The sequence below is a fragment of the Oncorhynchus kisutch genome, linkage group LG14, assembly GCF_002021735.2.
Source record: "Oncorhynchus kisutch isolate 150728-3 linkage group LG14, Okis_V2, whole genome shotgun sequence".
Taxonomy (NCBI): domain Eukaryota; kingdom Metazoa; phylum Chordata; class Actinopteri; order Salmoniformes; family Salmonidae; genus Oncorhynchus; species Oncorhynchus kisutch.
Genome location: NC_034187.2, coordinates 50,344,714 through 50,365,259, shown reverse-complemented (window position 1 = coordinate 50,365,259; position 20,546 = coordinate 50,344,714). Strand labels below are relative to the sequence as shown.

At 42.4% G+C, this 20,546-nt stretch overlaps 1 protein-coding gene across 13 annotated transcripts in view; it reads right to left on the bottom strand.

Annotated features, from left to right (window-relative positions):
• Positions 1–6,770: 6,770 nt before the first annotated feature.
• Positions 6,771–20,546, bottom strand: part of celf3a (cugbp, Elav-like family member 3a) — a 61,689-nt gene continuing 47,913 nt past the window's right edge. For 3 of the 13 annotated variants that reach the window (XM_031788510.1, XM_031788511.1, XM_020500667.2), the window contains 11 exons: positions 12,352–12,400; positions 11,528–11,656; positions 11,203–11,282; positions 10,874–11,017; positions 10,524–10,659; positions 10,177–10,317; positions 9,902–9,961; positions 9,686–9,790; positions 9,350–9,493; positions 8,984–9,132; positions 6,771–7,149 (listed from right to left, as the gene is read on the bottom strand). In XM_031788510.1, coding sequence (XP_031644370.1) covers positions 9,005–9,132; positions 9,350–9,493; positions 9,686–9,790; positions 9,902–9,961; positions 10,177–10,317; positions 10,524–10,659; positions 10,874–11,017; positions 11,203–11,282; positions 11,528–11,656; positions 12,352–12,400 — 1,116 coding nt within the window. In that variant the 3' untranslated portion in view covers positions 6,771–7,149; positions 8,984–9,004. Of the gene's footprint in view, positions 7,150–8,415; positions 9,133–9,349; positions 9,494–9,685; positions 9,962–10,176; positions 10,318–10,523; positions 10,660–10,873; positions 11,018–11,202; positions 11,283–11,527; positions 11,657–12,351; positions 12,401–20,546 lie in introns of all 13 variants that reach the window. The other 10 variants (XM_031788512.1, XM_031788513.1, XM_020500668.2 and 7 more) reach the window with 6 other exon arrangements.

The following is a 20,546-nucleotide window of genomic DNA, read 5'->3' as shown; positions in this document are numbered from 1 at the left end:
GAATAGTAGCAACACAACATGGCAGCAGCACAACATGGTAGAAGCATTAACATGGTACAAACATTGTTAGGCACAGACAACAGCACGAAGGGTACAAAGGTAGAGACAATAATACATCAGAATATATCACATTAGTACTAATTTAAAAAAAGACTAAAGAAACATTTATCATATTTCTTCATTTTTTTTTTGCTAAGCTCACATAATATAATTTCAAAGTATGCATTAAGGTGTCTGTGATATAATAAATGTGGCAAAACGAATGTAGACATTAATACATTCATTTCTGTAGCTTCCAAAATATGTTTTAGAATATTGGGGGAGTGCCAAGATGGAGGCACGTCAAGATGGAGGCATAACGGCTTCAATACAGTGCCCCCTATCAGTCATCTGGGGTTTATAGAAGTTATTGGTTAGGATGCCAAGCCCTAGCTCAGTGAGTGATGGTGGCTGAAATAGTCCCAGTTCACTGAACTGTGTTAATGTTATCTGCAGATCTGCTGAGAGTCTATGGGGCTGACCTGAAAGAAATCACTATAGAACAAATTGTTGGGGTTAGAGCTAAAATTATTCAAATTTTTAAACAAAATGGTAGCCTATTATCTAGGCTGCATTAGGAGTGATAAAGTTAGTTAGATCCCCGTAGGCCTACTATGTACAGGGTTTTAGCTTAGGATGGGTTATGGATAGGGGAAAAATGTTCAACTTTACTTGACAATACTTCCTTATTTCTCAACTTGGAAGGCATCGGTATCTTATAAACTTCTTTTTTCCCAGTAGCAGGTGGAACTCCGATAACAAGGAAGTATACTAAATCCACTTTTTGTACTGACTGAGAAATGCTTCCTGCATGTGTAGATCTTGTTTGTGTTGTTTGGGTCACACTGTGTGACTAGCTGTCATCTTCTCCTACACGTGACATTGTTGCTTAGAAACGACTAGTTCCAGCAAAGATGTTGGGAAAGGCAAGATGTCTAGCAGCTAAGATGGTGAGGAACCTCCTCACACAGTGCAAAAAGTTGATTTCATATTTTATTTAATATTGTTTTTTTGGAGTTCCACCTGGAACTATAAACAAATGTTTATAAGATACCGGTGCCTTCCAAATCAAGAATGAAGTATTGCCAGGTAATGGTTGGTTGAAAATAAGTTTACCATGCTTTCATTGGACCAGCACATCGACCTCTAGTACAAACTACACTGAACAAAAATATTAACGCAACATGTAAAGTGTTGGTACCATGTTCCATGAGTTGAAATAAAAGATCTCCGAAATGTTTCCATATGCACAAAAAACTTAATTCTCTCAGATGTTTCCACCCGTTAGTGAGAATTTCTCCTTTTCCAATATAATCCATCCACCTGGCAGCATGATCATTACACAGGTGCACCGTGTACTGGGGACAATAAAAGGCCACTCTAAAATGTGCAGTTTTGTCACACAACACAATGTCACAGATGTCTCAAGTTTTGAGGGAGTGTGCAATTGGCATGCTGACTGCAGGAATGTCCACCAGAGCTGTTGCGAGTTAATTGAATGTTCATTTCTCTACCATAAGCCACCTCCAACATAATTTTAGAGAATTTGGCAGTACGTCCAACCAGCCTCACAACCGCAGACCGTGTGTATGGCGTTGTGTTGGGTGTTGGGGAGCGGTTTGATGGTGTCAGCGTTGTGAGCAGGGTGCCCCATGGTGGCGGTGGGGTTATGGTATGGGCAGACATAAGCTACAGACAATGAACACAATTGCATTTTATTGATGGCAATTTGAATGAACAAAAATATCTTTGACCAACAGATGCATATCTGTATTCCCAGTCATGTGAAATCCATAGATTAGGGCCTAATGAATTTATATAAAATTACTGATTTCCTCATATGAACTGTAACTCAGTATGATAATTGAAATTGTGCATGTTGCGTTTATAGTTTTGTTCAATATAGTTTAGCTATAACCCTGGAGGTTCAATATGGATAGGCTAGGTCTAGGGGCAATGGGACTCTCAGTGTTGTATACCCCCCCTCCTCATTACAATAATCCTTAAATTGAGTCTTGCGTCGTTCCACCTTCAAAAAGCACAAAAAATAGGATTTCGACACCCACCATCTCAGATTGTTCTGGAATCGTTTGTTGTTAGAAACATATAAGATTAGCATTCCAGCAACGTTATTTTATTGAAATCTAATTTGATCTCTGAAAAACTAAGGTAATTGATTGCATCTAAATTGGCCATTTTAATTTATAGATTTCATAGAATATTCAATAAATATAGTATCTAACATCCAGTTTGGACCAAACGTTTTTTATAACAATAAGAAAGACATGAGGAATCCATAGGAATGGTCAAAAGCCCCCAATGGAACCCTCCACGCCAATCCCAGGTCAACAACAAGTATATAGTATCAGTTCTCTGTGTCTGACAAGTAGTATGGAGCTTCAGTTCGAAAGTATTGTTTCTTCATCCTGTATTCCCAAAGAATTGGCTGATGTTTTAATTTTTTCCTGTTCAGAGAAATTAGTAATTGAAGTTTATGTCCCATCCTACATCCCGGTGCTACCAGGTGCTGTTACTGCTATTAGGTAAAAAAAACAAAAAAACATGAGGAATCCCCCCCTCCCCTCGATGTTAAAGGGATAGTTCACACAAATTACAAAATTCAATTGGTTTCTTTAGTAAGTAGTCTATTGACAAGGTATGACGGCAACCTATGCATTGGTTTTCTTGGCCACGGCTTCAAATGCTAACTTCTTATAATTTGTGGCACAAATCTAATGCAAGTCAATGGTGTCTACATTGCCTTCTGAAAGTATTCATACTTAACTTATTCCACGTTGTTGTTACAAAGTGGTAGTAACATTGATTTAATTGTGATGTTTTGTCAACAATCTACACAAAATACTGTCAAAGTGGAAGAAAAATTCTAACGTTTGTAAATAATTCATGAAAAATAAAACACTGCGTATATCATGATTAGATGAGTATTCAACCCCCTGAGTCAATACATGTTAGAATCACCTTCGTCTGCGATTACAGCTGTAAGTCTTTCTGGGGTAAGTCGAAGAGCTTTCCACACCTGGATTGTGCAACATTTGCCCATTATTCTTTTCAAAATTCTTCAAGCTCTGACAAATTGGTTAAGTCAAAACTGTAACTCAGCCACTTAGAAACATTCACTGTCTTCTTGGACAACTCTGTTGTCGATTTGGCCTTGTGTTTTATGTTATTGTCCTACTGAAAGGTGAATTCATCTCCCAGTGTCTGGTGGAAAGCAGACGTAACAGTTTCTTTTTTATCCTGAAAACCTCCACAGTCCTGATAGATTATAAGCATTTCCATAACATGATGCAGCCACCACTATGCTTGAAAATATGGAGAGTGGTACTCAGTAATGTGTTGTATTGGATTTGCCTCAAACATAACACTTAGTACTCAGGACAAAAAGTTAATTTCTTTGCCACATTTTTTGCAGTATTACTTTAGTACCTTGTTGTAAACAGGATGCATGTTTTGGAATATTTTTTATTCTGTAAAAGGCTTCCTTTTCACTCTGTCAATTAGGTTAGTACTGTGGAGTAACTACAATGTTGTTGATCGATCCCCAGTTTTCTCCTATTACAGCCATTAAAAACTCTGTTTCAAAGTCACCATTGGCCTCGTGGTGAAATTCCTGAGCGATTTCCTTCCTCTCCGGCAACGAAGTTAGGAAGGACGCCTGTATCTTTGTAGTGACTGGGTGTGTTGATACACTATCCAAAGTAGAATTAATAACTTCACCATTCTCATAGGGATTTTCAATGCTGTTTTTTTTAACCATCTACCAATACAGTGGGTACCCTTCTTTGTGAGGCATTGGATAATCTCCTTGGTTTTTGAGGTTGAATCTGCACGTGAAATTGACTGCTCAATGGAGGGCCCTTACAGTTAATTGTATGTGTGGGATACAGAGATGAGGTAGTAATTTTAAAAATCATGTTAAACACTATTATTACACAGAGTGAGTCCATGCAGCTTATTATGTGACTTGTTAAGCACATTTTTACTCCTGAACGTATTTAGGCTTGCCATAATAAAGGGCTTAAATACTTATTGACTCAAAACATTTCAGCTTAATTTTTAATTTGTAAACATTTCTAAAAACATAATTCCACTTTGACATTATGGGGGTACTATGTGTAGGCCAGTGAACAAAACAATAATAAATAATAATTTGCACTTTAATACATTTTTAAATTCAGGCTGAAACTAAATGTGGAAAAGTCCAGGAGGTGTGAATTTCTGAAGGCACTGTATATTAGCTCTTTCACGCTCCATGTTCAAAACATCCTAAAAGTATCTAGAGTGCCTTCAGAAACTATTCAGACCCCTTGACTTGTTCCACATTTTGTTATGATACAGCCTTATTCTAAAATGTATTACTTTAAAAAAAAATCCTCAGCAATATACACACAATACCCCATCATGACAAAGCAACAAAAAATTGAAAAAAAATACAACAGAAATACCCTATATTTACGTAAGTATTCAGACCCTTTGCTATGAGACTCGAAATTGAGCTTGGGTGCATCTTGTTTGCAATGATCATCCTTGATGTTTCTTCAACTTGGAGTCCACCTGTGGTAAATTATATTGATTGGAAAGGCACACACCCCAGTTGACAGTGCATGTCAGAGCAAAAACCAAGCCATGAGGTCAAAGGAATTGTCCTTAGAGCACCGAGACAGGATTGTGTTGAGGCACAGATCTGGGGAAGGCTACCAAAACATTTCTGCAGCATTGAAGGTCCCCAAGAACAGTGGCCTCCATCATTCTTAAATGGAAGAAGTTTGTAACCACCATAGAGCTGGCTGCCCAGCCAAACTGAGCAATCGGGGGAGAAGGGCCTTGGTCAGGGAGGTGACCAAGAACCCGATGGTCACTCTTGACAGAGCTCCAGAGTTCCTCTGTGGAAATGAGAGGACCTTCCAGAAGGACAACCATCTTTGTAACAGTCTACCAATCAGGCCTTTATGGTAGAGAGGCCAGACAGAAGCCACTCCTCAGTAAAAGGCACATGACAGCCCGCTTGGAGTTTGCCAAAATGCACCTAAAGACTCTCAGACCATGAGAAACAAGATTCTTTGGTTTGATGAAATCAAAATTGAACTCTTTGGCCTGAATGCCAAGAGTCACATATGGAAGAAACCTGGCACCATCCCTATGGTAAAGCATGGTGGTGGCAGCATCATGCTGTGGGGATGTTTTTCAGTGGCAGGGACTGGGAGACAAATCAGGATTGAGGCAAAGATGAAAGAGAGCAAAGTACAAAGAGAGATCCTTGATGAAAGCCTGCTCCAGATCGCTCAGGACCTCGGACTGGGGCGAAGGTTCACTTTCCAACAGGACAATGACCCTAAGCACACAGCGAAGAAAACGCAGGAGTGGCTTCGCGTCTCTGAATGCCCTTGAGTGGCTCAGTCAGAGCCCGGACTTGAACCCGATCAAACATCTCTGGAGATACCTGAAAATAGCTGGGCGAGTTGCTGCACCATCCAACCTGGCAGAGTGTGAGAGGATCTGCAGAGAAGAATGTGAGAAACTCCCCAAATACAGATGTGCCAAGCTTGTAGCGCCATCCCTACGAAGACTTGATGCTGCAATCGCTGCCAAAGGTGCTTCAACAAAGTACTGAGTAAAGGGTCCGAATACTTATGTAAATGGAATATCTTTTTAAAAAAAATCTGTTTTTGCTTTGTCATTGTGATATCGTGTGTAGGTTGCCCCCCCAATTCAATTTAATACATTTTAGAATAAGGCTGTAACATAACAACATTTGGAAAAAGTCAAGGGGTCTGAATACTTTCCGAAGGCACTGTAAAAATGGAATGTGATACTCAATGTTACTACTCAATGTTAGCATCTGAAACCAAAGCATTGGTAGTTGTCTGTATATAGGGTAAGGAATCCAGTGTAATTTCGGAATTTGAGTGTACTATCCCTATAACATTGAGCTTTAAATAAATTACATTATAGCAGGAACAGCACGATCTAGTGGTCAGAACCTGGTAACATCAGGATGAAGGATGGGACATAAACCTAACAACTTGAATGACTTTCTCTGACCAGGTAAAAAAAAAAGAAAAAAAAAAGAAATGTGGGGTTGATTGGTTATGCTTTCATATGACAAGCAGGCTTCAGATATTTACTAACAGTGTAGTTTCCTACAGTAGAGTGAAATCCAGGAAAAAAATATTTTGGGGTATGTATTTAAAAACCCACTGCTCTCTGTTGCACATCAATGCATATCCACATACGGACACATCCTTTTCTAAATTTTAATTTATTTTTTCTTAAAGACATGTTTTAAAACAGCAATTGTAGGGAATAAATAATTAAACAATGATTTTTTGATAATTACATTTATGTAATTAAACATTCTACAATAAGTTTATCCATAGTCTTGTAGACCACAGGAATCTATTTTCTAAAATAAAATAAAATGAAAAAAAAAAAAAAAAAAATCCATTAACAAATAAATTAAATGTAAAAAATGTAGATACAAAAATTCCACCCAATTACCCTCCCTCCCACCATTATGCCAATACCAGTAGTAGTGGTTATAATAACACATTTTCATTATTTGACTCCATTTAAAACAAATATATGTACAGTGAGAAGAAGTTGATTTTCTTCCTGTTTAATTACCCCTTCTATCATTTACTTTTAAATAATAAACTAAATCTACATACCAAATCGACCAATGGTAATTATACAGAATATTCTTTTTTTTCCCCCGATAAAGGTTACCATCCCACTTCTTCAACCCCAGACATTGCCCTTCCCCCTTACGTTATGGACCACAAACCACACTATACAGTAAAACCCTGTTCAGTAGAATAAGTGATATGCTTTTTCATGTAGACCTTGTAGCTGACAATACAGTTTGTACATAATATGACTGAATTCAGCTGTGGAATGGTATGTGTACTCAACCACCCACCACACGTTTGTTATTTTGTTGTTACAGATTTTTTTGTTATTGTTGCAGATACATATATTTATCATATTTTTCTGAGAAGTGTTGTTGCTCCCTGTGCTATACGGTTGGCGAAACAACCAAAAAGGCTGGAACGTCCCAAGCAGTTTCTTGATAGAACTCTTATATCTTCCCTGGGGAAGAGAGAGACAGAAAGAGAGGATGAATACAAAGAAACACAAATATTAAAATCGTTTAGATGAGCATATATATGGAGTATGTTGACACTCTTTGGAAGTATGGGAAAAACATCTGCAAACACGTTGGTTACACATATCACATGGATGTCCTCATTGATAACTACACAAGCACGCCTAGTGTCCATGCAACTCATACAGTGACAACCATACTGCTGCATTGGTGTGCATTTCTTAAATATTTTGTTGTATTGTTTTGGCAGGCAAATAAATGTCAAAACATGCACAAGAGGAATTCTGGGCGGTGTGGTTTTTGTATCTCTTCGTAATACTCTAGTCTAATGTTAAATCGCATTGACCAAACAATTGAGTCAAAGGAGATTCAAAATTCTTCTGAAATCATTTTCAGAGATAAGAGAATGTTGTTGTTTTTTTAAAGCTGTTATGTCAAAGGTTCCACATGAGACCGTAGCCTTATGGCTTTACGTTTGATTGGGAAATCGAAGTAACCCAGAATTCCTACAGATTAATGCTGTTCCTCAGTCAGCAGCACATGTGACATGTCACAACGACAACCATACAGTTTTACCCAAAACCCTCACATGAACGGTATCTCACGTGGTACACATACAACTACACACACACACACACTACTTTATTTATGAATTAATACACACAAGTACTTTGTGTGGATCCGCACACGCACATAGCATCATTATGTCACTAACTTGCACTGTAGGTCACAATCAGTCATACCAAAAACAAACAAAGTTCAGGCACTAAGTCACTTGGATTCAATTACGACTGCACAAAAACCCTGCACTCACCAAAACTAAAACAGCGACCAACTAAACATGGGGGATATGTAAGAATGATAATCATGACAAACAAAAGGAAACGAATCAAAAAACAAAATCCAAAGAAAATATTTAGATACATGTTTGATTTACGGTTAATGCTTAATATTGCTCTGTGCAATGAAATAGATATACTACAAAAAATATATAATAGCCTGTCATGATAATCAATTGCTTACAAAATCTGAGGTACAGTGACAGTAATTTATCAGTGTTTGTAAGGATAAAAACAGGACAAAATAATAGAGGAAACTCACAACGCACCAAACACAATTCATGGTCGCCACAGCAACTCGCCATGCAGTTGAGCATGGTGAATAAAGGCAACGGCCAAAAATAAAATAGCTAAATGGCAACCATCACAGGCAATATCGCCACAGCAACCAACACAGGCCAATTAACTTACAACGCTGTGAGAGGAAGGTTTTTTTTAGCGGTTGCTAGGCAACCATAGCGACGTAGTCTCCACGATATATGTATGGACAGGACAGTCTTGAGTGTGGTATGATGTTTTTTTTCTCAGGAAAATGACATGACACAGCACAAAAACAATAAATAAAAAGTAAAAAAATAAATTAATGACGTATAATAGTTATTGTCTTCAACCTAATCATACAACACGTGTTAATGAAACATTTGTCTGGACTATATTAAATCTGCTTTTGAATAATGAAACATGTTGTCAATCCATTTGTCACGGCATTGGTATGGCCTTATCTCAACAAACCAAGTAGTCCTATGATTGTGTCTAAATGTAATGTTTTAAACAATTACTGCTTTTAGTAGAATGTCACCTTACTCTTGTGTGGATCTGGTTCACTTATTTTATCCCAGTTGATAAGTCATTATTTTAATACTGAGCTTCCACAAAATTTTCACAAATGATCCCATAACCTACCTTTCACAGTTTCTCACTGCCTGTCAGTCCCCCTGACCCTCTATCTCACACCTCATTCTCATCCCCCCTTGCTCACCTTCTCATCTCCCTTGCTCATTTAGTAGGGTCGGTTGGCATCCTTGGGCCTCTTGAGCTGCACCTTGAGCCTCTTCATGCCAATCTGGAAACCATTCATGGCCTGAATTGCCGTCTGAGCACTGGACGGGTTGTCAAAACTCACAAAACCTGAAGAGAAGCAAACAGAAGCAAAACCTTATGGCCAATTCTGTGAAAGTATTAAACTACGAGAAGGGAGTATAATCCTTCCCAGCACTGCCTCCTCCTCATAATTTACTATGTTCTCAATGTGGCACACTATTCCCTATGGGCCCCGGTCAAAAGTAGTGCACCACCTACGTTATGGGGTGCCATTTGGGACACATCCGTTGTCGTCGTTACTCACCAAAGCACTTGCTCTGATTGGTGGCACGGTCAACAAAGACCTTTGCTGAGATGACGTTGCCGAAGGGGATGAACATTTGCAGCATCTCAGAGTCAGTGAACTCCTGAGGCAGGTGATAGATGAAGATGTTACACCCCTCAGGACCTGAGAAGAAGAAGAAGAAAAGAAGACAGTGGAAGGTTAGACCGTCAAGGCTCCCTGAGGGGTTCTAACGTGACTTGAGATGATCAGGATGAGGTAGTGATTTTAGACTGTCTCGCTCTGTGGGAGAACCAACATTGAACATAGTCAAAACGAGAGAATGCATAGAAGGGAGGACAAGTAGGTAGAAATCACCTTCTCGTTGCTGCAGTTGCTGAGGCTGCTGATGTTGCTGTGCAACCATTGTGTGTTGGTGTGGGAATGGCTGCCCCACCATTCCATAGGCAGAAGGGTAGGTTGCTGTGGGTGTGTTTGCATAAGTAAACATTAAGGACTGTTGAGAGGGCATTTCAAACCTAAAATTCCCTCCAGGAAATTTTAAGGACTCAAATGGACTCACTACTGTCCCACCTGTGTAGTGCTGCATCCCAGCGTACGCTTGCTGAAGAGGATCCAAAACTGGAGTTTGAGCTGAGAGAGAGAAAATCAAAGAAAAACAACAGCTCGATTTATCAACTGCTATACAAACATGCTTTTTTGGCGGGTGCTTACATGCTCTAAATGGCATTTGGTGCCGTGCAACAGCGTACACCCTTAGTAAACAAACAAACATGCTAGATAAGATAATTTGCTTACATTTTCATAATGATACTCTGATGGAAGCAAAGTCAGAGTAAGTGAGATACCTTGGTAAGAATGAACTCCATTGGTGTACAGGGTTTCAGACACTGACTGTCCATTGGGTGGAGCTGGGACTGGAGGGTAGCTGAGTGGTGGAGGCAGAGCAGGCACCGGTGTGGCTGCCATGGTGGGCGGAGTGCTGGTACCTGCACAGGACGACCGTTCAGGGGACAGGCAGACACGGTTAAACAAAACGCAGGAACAAATGCAATAAAATGGAACCAAAAGCAGACAAAATGGGGCCAAGACTTTATAGAAATGAAACGTATATAAAGAGAGAAACTGAGCCAAGCAGAGAATCCCGTGGGAGGGGATGAAAAGTGGCAGAGGATGGCAGCTTGTTATTAAGTACCTGAGGAGGTAGTGAGTGATGCGATGGGCGTGGCAATGAGGCTGCTCGGGTTGAGGGCAGCCAACTGCTGCATGGTGATGGTGGACACAGGAGACAAGTACGCCGACTGGGCCACCAGAGCCTGCTGCTGCACCAGCTACAAAGAAGAAAAAAAGCGAAGGAGTCTCATTCACCGTCAGGATCACATCCCAAATGGCACCCTATAGTAGTGCACTACTTATGACCCGTATAAGAAATATCGGGTGCCATTTTGGGGTGTAGCCATTCACCACCAGTGTGTTGGCTTGAGTATTATGCTTGGTTGGGGTTCAGTACTATAATGCTTGGGGTTTAGTACTACTAGTACTCACTGCCTGTGTGTAGGCATTGTAAGCCCCGAGGTGTAAGGTCATGGGACTGATGACCCCCAGCTGGGACGCCACCTGCTGCATGCGCCTTATCCCTCGCTCCTTCTCAGAGTCGGCGAACTTCACCACCAGGCTGGAAGAGGCTCCCTGCGGGAAGAAAGGGGGACATTACACGGTGAAAATTACACACGTCACTGTACCAAATTACCTACATCACTGTTAACACAAGGACTGAGGAGCATACATTGTCTCCACTCCTATAAACTATAGTCTCTATGTCTAAATGACTGCTTTGGAGAGTGTGTGTGTGTGTGTGAGAGGGACTGACTGACCGGTAGAGTGCGGCTCCCATGCAGAGTGCTGATGGCTGCCGCAGCCTCTGCATTGTTCTGGTACTTCACAAAGGCACAGCCTACAAAACATGACACATCGTCAAACCCTGGCCTCCCCTCGCGTGACACGGCTACGGCCTACAAAGTGCATCTCACCATCGGCACTTCATCAGTTATAACCACGTCATGAACCGTGGTCCACAAAACATTCACTACGTCATCAATCACAACCCATAAACTGCGTTTCCGCATCATTACCTATGATCTATAAAACATATTCGATGTAAGGCTAAATGCTGCAGCGGTCAGTAATGGTGTGAGCTACCTTTGCTAGTGCCGTCAGGGCCGCGGAGCACGGTGCACTCTTCAATGTTCCCAAACTCCTCAAACATCTTCCTCACGTCCGCGTCAGACTGCTGCTTCCCCAGCATGCCCACAAACAGCTTCCTGTCTTCTAAGGGGAAGATGAGGTGAGGGGCCAAGATAGAAACGCAGAGAAAGGAATTTGGACATAGAGTGATGGGGGGGGGGGGCAGAGAGAGTGGTTGGTTGAGGGCAAGGATAGGCAGAGGCAAAATTGAATGATTATAATTGAATTATTTAATTGTTTACATTGCTTCATAAGCCCAATGTGTGTTAATCGATCAGCTAAATTGTTAGGCATTCATGTAGGATGTTACAACATACAGTATGTTGATGCCTGTGACTATTGTGCTATAACCCTGCTATATACAGAAAAGGCCACCAGAGTGCAGTATCAAGGAAACGTGCTGCATAAAAGAGCACGATCTGGCTGTGACTGGAATGCTCCTTCGTCATCCACTGTTCTGTATGCTCGGTGACATAATGGAATACGCAGTTGGTTGAAATCCTTATAATTACTTTCTCTAGTCAGGCACTCAAATATTAAAGTAGTAGCATTCTTGAGTTACTAATTTTTCTAGAGGTATGGTTTAGAAGCAGGAGTTGCTCAGAAGCAGTGACGAGTGGCTATTTTTGTTGAAGCTGGGTGGAAGCTGTTTCAGGCTTTTGTCTTCAGACATTGCAGTTTGTTTGAGACAGAGTGTTGTTTCAAAAAGGGTAATATGTTAGACAGGTGTTTGAGAGGTGTTGTTTGAACAGGTGTTGCTATGGACGGATGTCTCTTACCCCCTCTGCCCTCGCTGTCTGCTGGCTTCACTTGAATGGGCCGGTTCATCTGAAATAGAAGGCCCACATTACATGGTCAGTAAGTAAGTTGCTCTTATCCCAGGCACATCCATAATTAAGCAGATGCTTGTTTAGTTGCATATGTACTGTACATACATGCATATTGTGCATATGTAAGTAGAACACAAGAAAAAGAGCTGGAATGTGAGCTGGCCACTCCCTGGGCTTCTGATGAAGCCCTGATGAAGCCCTGCCTCGCCCCATCACCCTCCTGGTTTACTGCTCTCCTTCTCCTCTCCTCTATTCCCTATCAATTATATTCCCTCCCAGAGTCTGTCAGTGATACTGTTCAAGATCTCATTCACTTTTCTTGTCCCCCTCCCTCTCGTCTCTCAAACTCCCTTATCTAATCCTGTCCTCTATCGTTTCTTCTCTCCCTATCAGGCATTTAAAAAAAAAAACAGGAAAAGCACACACCCACGCGGGATTGGGCAAGTGATAAGATTAAGAATGCTCGCCGGCTAATCTGGATTACCAAAGCATGCTGGATTAGAATGGTGAAAGATTCTGAGCAGAGCGAGAGGGGGAAGGATCTGTAGAGGAATGGATAGAATCAGAATCAGACCAGAATGAGGAGAGCGCAACCAAAACAAAGTAAGAAACAGACCAGAATGAGGAGAGCGCAACCAAAACAAAGTAAGAAACAGACCACCTTTCACACGTCATCAAAACCCAGTCCGCAAAAATGACTTCACAACAGTCGTGGACCACGAACACAATCCTTGTAATGATTAGGCGTAGCTAGGCATTTCAATGCTCTCTCTCAAATGTTTTGTGATGCAGTGAGAAGGAGAGCGGGTGGAGGGTGCAGAGAGGAAAGGGATTGGCGAGCAGAAAGGAGCAGGGAAGAGTGACAGTGTGTTACCGCTGGCTTAATATAGGTCTTAATTATGGAGCTGGTGACATTTGAGCTAGTCACTGATCCCAGTCTCTGATTGATCAGTTGTGATCAGTCACTGGGAGACAGTATTGATCAGTGCTGGCCGGGCCCTTGCCACCTGCATGCACAAACACCATCACCAGCAGGCCTGATGTTTTCTGATGGAGAATGAGCCATTGATTACGACAAAGAATTCGATGACCGTGTGGATTGAGAAGCATCTGTTTACCGGGAAGGAATGAAAGCAGTAATTCAAACGCATGTGAACGTGGTGAATGTTTCCGGAAGTCAGTAAATAGAATAGAATTTTCTTCTCAGAGGTGATGTTTTTCTACACGCCTCAAAATGTTCGATAAAGTCACCTACTAAATGAGTTAATTTAATTTGCATCGGGTTAAAGATTACTGTATTAAAACACACAAAACCAAAATATAATGTCTTAGCCAACACTTGGACTTCAATGACAACCTCATGACGCAACAATTGTTTGATAGATTGTTCGTATAAACCCGTCTCAAATCGAATTTCAGGATATTATAACAGCCTGGATAAAACAGAGTATACTTCATATAAACGCTAGGTTAGTCTATCTATGACTTGAGTGCTACCACGGTTACGATAAGGAGAGTAGAAGCAGAGCAGATGGCACAAGAGACAGGAATTAAGAGTATACAAGAGCAAGGCTTGGATCAGGGTGGAGGCCATCGAGGCAGTGGCACTCGACATCGGCACGGCAACCAGCCCTGCTCCTCTGACAAAGTCTCCACCTCGCATTGCGGTCACCATGACACCCTTGTGATGAGATCCACAGCAGGTAAACAAGGTTGCCCCGAACAACGCGCGTAGGAGAGGGGAAAAAACGAATGACTAAAGGGTGGTACTAGGTTGAGAGACATTGGGATTATTAGGATGTGTATGTCGCGGGGGAGAAAGGATGCTTGGGGGAGAACTGGAATTTTAGGGACAAGGGGACATGGGATGGTGCCTGTTGCATTTAACTGCTGCCACAAGGGCAGATACTGTGGGGACCAAGAAAATGTCTCCACCTATTCCACTGTGCGAGCCGAGCCACTTCATACTTTTCCTCTTCTATATTTTCTTTGCAAATCAACAGGCTCATTTAAAAACAAAAAAAAACAGCACAGACAAAATACAGCCAAAAGGCCAAACCGGCCGTATCTGTGACCCATTTTATCTCAATGTTAATGTTGCCGTTTTTTTTTTTAAATCGAAAGCTACAGTGACCTTATGATTATTTCTCAAACTCTACAAACACAGTGGCACAAACACAAATGTCCACACAGGCAGTCTGTAGACACATGCACCGTCTGTCCATGGCAGCCTCATATGTATAAACACTCTTGCCTACATTGATGTGAGCACACACACAGTTAATTTTTCCCCCTGTGATGCCAAAAGGGATTTCGCTAGGATTACAGTATGAGATATTAAATCCATAGATCATCCAACCAAATCACAGCAAGACCCCTCCCCCACACCTGACCACATCCCCTCAATGCGCACACACACACACGCTCATATTTATAGAGGAGCGTGAATGTGGGATGGGAGATGATAGCAGAGACAGGGTGTGTATATCCCTGTTAATCACATTCTTCATCACATTTCTCTCCTCTCTTGCCCTCTTCCAAACCAGAGGACAGCTCATAATCTCTGTCCCCTCCACTCACTCACTGTATCAATAAGCCCCAAACAGGCTGCAGTGAAGAGGGTGACACATTTCTCTCTAATTCAAGTCCATTCTGCCCGTCTGCCCGAAAAGCAGTGACTGAAAGGTAAATATATCAGCGGAGACCATCTCTGTCTCTCTCAAGAGTGTGTACAGGGAGGGTGGGAGTGAGGGAAGGGGGGGGGCACAAAGACAATTTTCCCTTTCGCCTCCCTCCGCTCCATCACACAGCGCTGGTCATTGCATCGCGCCGGTTACCTAGCAACCTGGCATCCCTCGTCCCCACTGTCTCCTGGCAACGAGACCTGCGACTATAATCAACCCCCCCCCCCCCCCCCCCCCCCCCCATCACACACATACACCAGAACACACATCTGAACATGTACAGAGATAATTACAGAGCACAGAAAACACACAGGTGGAGACATAGGCTATATCTCTATTCGCAGATGCAAACAAAGAGAAAGAAATCTGACATAGAAACACACTCAGGCACACAAAGAGATAAACAAAGCAACAAAGGCAGGCACAGAAAAAAAAGGTACAATCGCAAACACAGATGGGAAATCTCCCTACGCGCACACACACATCAACAATCTGTAATCAATGAGCAAGCCTGTCTTCAGTATGTCACTGCTGGTCATGCTTGGCCTGTTTACACATTCAGCGCTCTCTAGGGTGGGGTCATACATTGAAATACAACCGCGCTGCTTTTCTTCGTCCGAAGATGCAGAGTATATCTCTAAAAGTAGAGATATATACGGAAGTAGGTACTGTACAGTCAGAGGCGAGTTGATTCTGAATCGTCAACCATTTTCTCTGTGCATAATGTTGGAAGTATATGTTAACCATATGTTATGTTTGTCCATATTGCACAGGGGTAAAAAAACTACAATTGTGGGAGCTGGACTTGTTTTCATAGAGCTGCGTCCTAGTTTTTTTATTTTAGGTTTAGTCAGTTTAATTCCACCTAAGTGCGATATATATATAGATGCATGTCCATCAGATTAAACGCTGGCCCTGCTCTGTGCGCCTGAGTTCACAGAGCCTGAGGAGTTGTCATAAGAGCCCCTTTCCACTCCACATACACGCACACACACTCGTACCCCCCACCCCCCGACAAAACACCATCGTTCTCTGTAACAGATGTCTGTATTTAAGCTGATAAACGTACTGCCTCAATGCACCCTCGTCCCACAACCCCCACTGACCCACCCCCCCCACCCGCTGCTCATGTCAAACTTTCATTAATTTCTTACCCCATCCCCCCCCCCTCCTCCCCACCATTCATCCAATTTCTCTTCAATTCACACCCATTTACCCTCCTCGCAAATTTAATCTATTCTACATTCATCCCTACAGTCTCCCCAAGTGACAGCTGTTGAGTCTTTCTACAGTGTGCATGACATCTGTACTATCCCTTGGCTTGCACACATTGATATCAGCCCGTAATTATATGCATACATATGCAAATGTTCACACACACTTTAATAGATCAATCAGATAAGTGTGCTCAGATATGCACTCGTTATAATAATCATCCCTGGTCAGACTACTCACTGCTTTTAATGCTTACACACAGCACATAGAACAAATAGGTGCCACAGACATACTGTGTGTATATACACACACACACACACACACACACACACACACACACACACACACACACACATTGAAGTCAGAAGTTTACATACACTTAGGTTGGAGTCATTAAAACTCGTTTTTCCAACCACTCCACAAATTTCTTGTTAAACTATAGTTTGGCGAGTCGGGTTTAGGACATCTACTTTGTGCATGACAAGTAATTTTTCCAACAATTGTTTACAAACAGATTATTTCACCGTATCACAATTCCAGTGGGTCAGAAGTTTACATCCACTAAGTTGACTGTGCCTTTAAACAGCTTGGAAAATTCCAGAAAATGATGGCATGGCTTTAGAAGCTTCTGATAGGCTAATTGACATAATTTGAGTCAATTGGCGGTGTAACTGTGGATGTATTTCAAGGCCTACCTTCAAGCTCAGTGCCTCTTTGCTTGACATCATGGGAAAATCAAAAGAAATCAGCCAAGACCTCAGAAAAAAACTTGTAGACCTCCAAGGTTCATCCTTGGGAGCAATTTCCAAACGCCTGAAGGTACCACGTTCATCTGTACAAACAATAATACGCAAGTATAAACACCATGGGACCACGCAGCCATCATACCGCTCAGGAAGGAGACGCATTCTGTCTCCTAGAGATGAACGTACTTTGGTGCGAAAAGTGCAAATCAATCCCAGAACAACAGCAAAGGACCTTGTGAAGATGCTGATACAAAAGTATCTATATTCACAGTAAAACGAGTCCTATATCGACATAACCTGAAAGGCCGCTCAGCAAGGAAGAAGCCACTGCTCCAAAACCGCCAATAAAAAGCCAGACTATGGTTTGCAACTGCACATGGGGACAAAGATCATACTTTTTGGGAGAAATGACCTCAAGCATACTTCCAAAGTTGTGGCAAAATGACTTAAGGACAACAAAGTCACGGTATTTGAGTGGCCATCACAAAGCCCTGACCTCAATCCTATAGAACATTTGTGGGCAGAACTGAAAAAGAGTGTGCGAGCAAGGAGGCCTACAAACCTGACTCAGTTACAGCAGCTCTGTCAGGAAGAATGGGCCAAAATTCACCCAACTTATTGTGGGAAGCTTGTGGAAGGCTACCCGAAACATTTGACCTAAGTTAAACAATTTAAAGGCAATGCTACCAAATACTAATTGAGTATATGTAAACTTCTGACCCACTGGGAAAGTGATGAAATAAATAAATAATTCTCTCTACCATTATTCTGACATTTCACATTTTTTAAATAATGTGGTGATCCTAACTGACGGGGATTAAATGTCAGCAATTGTGAAAAATTGAGTTTAAATGTATTTGGCTAAGCTGTATGTAAACTTTCGACTTCAACTGTATGTATGTATGTACACTTCTCAAAAAAATAAAGGGAACACTAAAATAACACATCCTTGATCTGAATGAATGAAATATTCTTATTAAATACTTTTTTCTTTACATAGTTGAATGTGCTGACAACAAAAATCACACAAAAATGATCAATGGAAATCAAATGTATCAACCCATGGAGGTCTGGATTTGGAGTCACACTCAAAATTAAAGTGGAAAACCACACTACAGGCTGATCCAACTTTGATGTAATGTCCTTAAAACAAGCCAAAATGAGGCTCAGGAGTGTGTGTGGCCTCCACGTGCCTGTATGACCTCCCTACAATGCCTGGGCATGCTCCTGATGAGGTGGCGGATGGTCTCCAGAGGGATCTCCTCCCAGACCTGGACTAAAGCATCCGCCAACTCCTGGACAGTCTGTTGGTGGATGGAGCGAGACATGATGTCCAAGATGTGCTCAACTGGATTCAGGTCTGAGGAATGGGCGGGCCAGTCCATAGCATCAATGCCTTCCTCTTGCAGGAACTGCTGACACACTCCAGCCACATGAGGTCTAGCATTGTCTTGCATTAGGAGGACCCCAGGGCCAAACGCACCAGCATATGGTCTTACAAGGCGTCTGAGGATCTCATCTCGGTACCTAATGGCAGTCAGGCTACCTCTGGCGAGCACATGGAGGGCTGTGCGGCCCCCCAAAGAAATGACTGACCCACTGCCAAACCGGTCATGCTGAAGAATGTTGCAGGCAGCATAACGTTCTCCACGGCGTCTCCAGACTCTGTCACGTGCTCAGTGTGAACCTGCTTTCATCTGTGAAGCGCACAGGGCGCCAGTGGCAAATTTGCCAATCTTGGTGTCCTCTGGCTAATGCCAAACGTCCTGCACGGTGTTGGGCTGTAAGCACAACCCCCACCTGTGGACATCGGGCCCTCATACCACCCTCATGGAGTCTGTTTCTGACCGTTTGAGCAGACACATGCACATTTGTGGCCTGCTGAAGGTCATTTTGCAGGGCTCTGGCAGTGCTCCTCCTTGCACAAAGGCGGAGGTAGCGGTCCTGCTGCTGGGTTGTTGCCCTCCTACGGCCTTCTCCACATCTCCTGATGTACTGGCCTGTCTCCTGGTAGCGCCTCCATGCTCTAGACACTACACTGACAGACACAGCAAACCTTCTTGCCACAGCTCGCATTGATGTACCATCCTGGATGAGCTGCACTACCTGAGCCACTTGTGTGGGTTGTAGACTCCGCCTCATGCTACCACTAGAGTGAAAGCACCGCCAGCATTCAAAAGTGACCAAAACATCAGCCAGGAAGCATAGGAACTGAGAAGTGGTCTGTGGTCCCCACCTGCAGAACCACTCCTTTATTGGGGGTGTCTTGCTAATTGCCTATAATTTCCACCTGTTGTCTATTCCATTTGCACAACAACATGTGAAATTTATTGTCAATCAGTGTTGCTTCCTAAGTGGACAGTTTGACTTCACAGAAGTGTGATTGACTTAGAGTTATATTGTGTTTTTTAAGTGTTCCCTTTATTTTTTTGAGCAGTGTATGTATGTATGTATGTATGTATGTATGTCACCTACAAACAAGCAAGATTTCTGGCTCTCACAGACCTGTAACTTCTTCTTTAAGAGGCTTCTCTGTCCTTCACTCGTTACATGTATTAATGGCACCTGTTTGAACTTGTTATCAGTATAAAAGACACCTGTCCACAACCTCAAACAGTCACACTCCAAACTCCAAAGACCAAAGAGCTGTCAAAGGACACCAGAAACAAAATTGTAGACCTGCACAAGGCTGGGAAGACTGAATCTGCAATAGGTAAGCAGCTTGGTTTGAAGAAATCAACTGTGGGAGCAATTATTAGGAAATGGAAGACATACAAGACCACTGATAATCTCCCTCGATCTGGGGCTCCACGCAAGATCTCACCCCGTGGGGTCAAAATTATCACAAGATCCCAGAACCACACGGGGGGACCTAGTGAATGACCTGCGGAGAGCTGGGACCAAAGTAACAAAGCCTACCATCAGTAACACACTACGCCGCCAGGGACTCAAATCCTGCAGTGCCAGACGTGTCCCCATGCTTAAGCCAGTACATGTCCAGGCCCGTCTGAAGTTTGCTGGAGAGCATTTGGATGATCCAGAAGATTGGGAGAATGTCATATGGTCAGATGAAAGCAAAATATAACTTTTTGGTAAAAACTCAACTCGTCGTGTTTGGAGGACAAAGAATGCTGAGTTGCATCCAAAGAACACCATACCGACTGTGAAGCATATGGGGGTGGAAACATCATGCTTTGGGGCTGTTTTTCTGCAAAAGAACCAGGACGACTGATCCGTGTAAAGGAAAGAATGAATGGGGCCATGTATCGTGAGATTTTGAGTGAAAACCTCCTTCCATCAGCAAGGGCATTGAAGATGAAACGTGGCTGGGTCTTTCAGCATGACAATGATCCCAAACACTTCGTAAGAAGCATTTCAAGGTCCTGGAGTGGCCTAGCCGTTTTCCAGATCTCAACCCCATAGAAAATCTTTGGAGGGAGTTGAAAGTCCGTGTTGCCCAGCAACAGCCCCAAAACAGCACTGCTCTAGAGGAGATCTG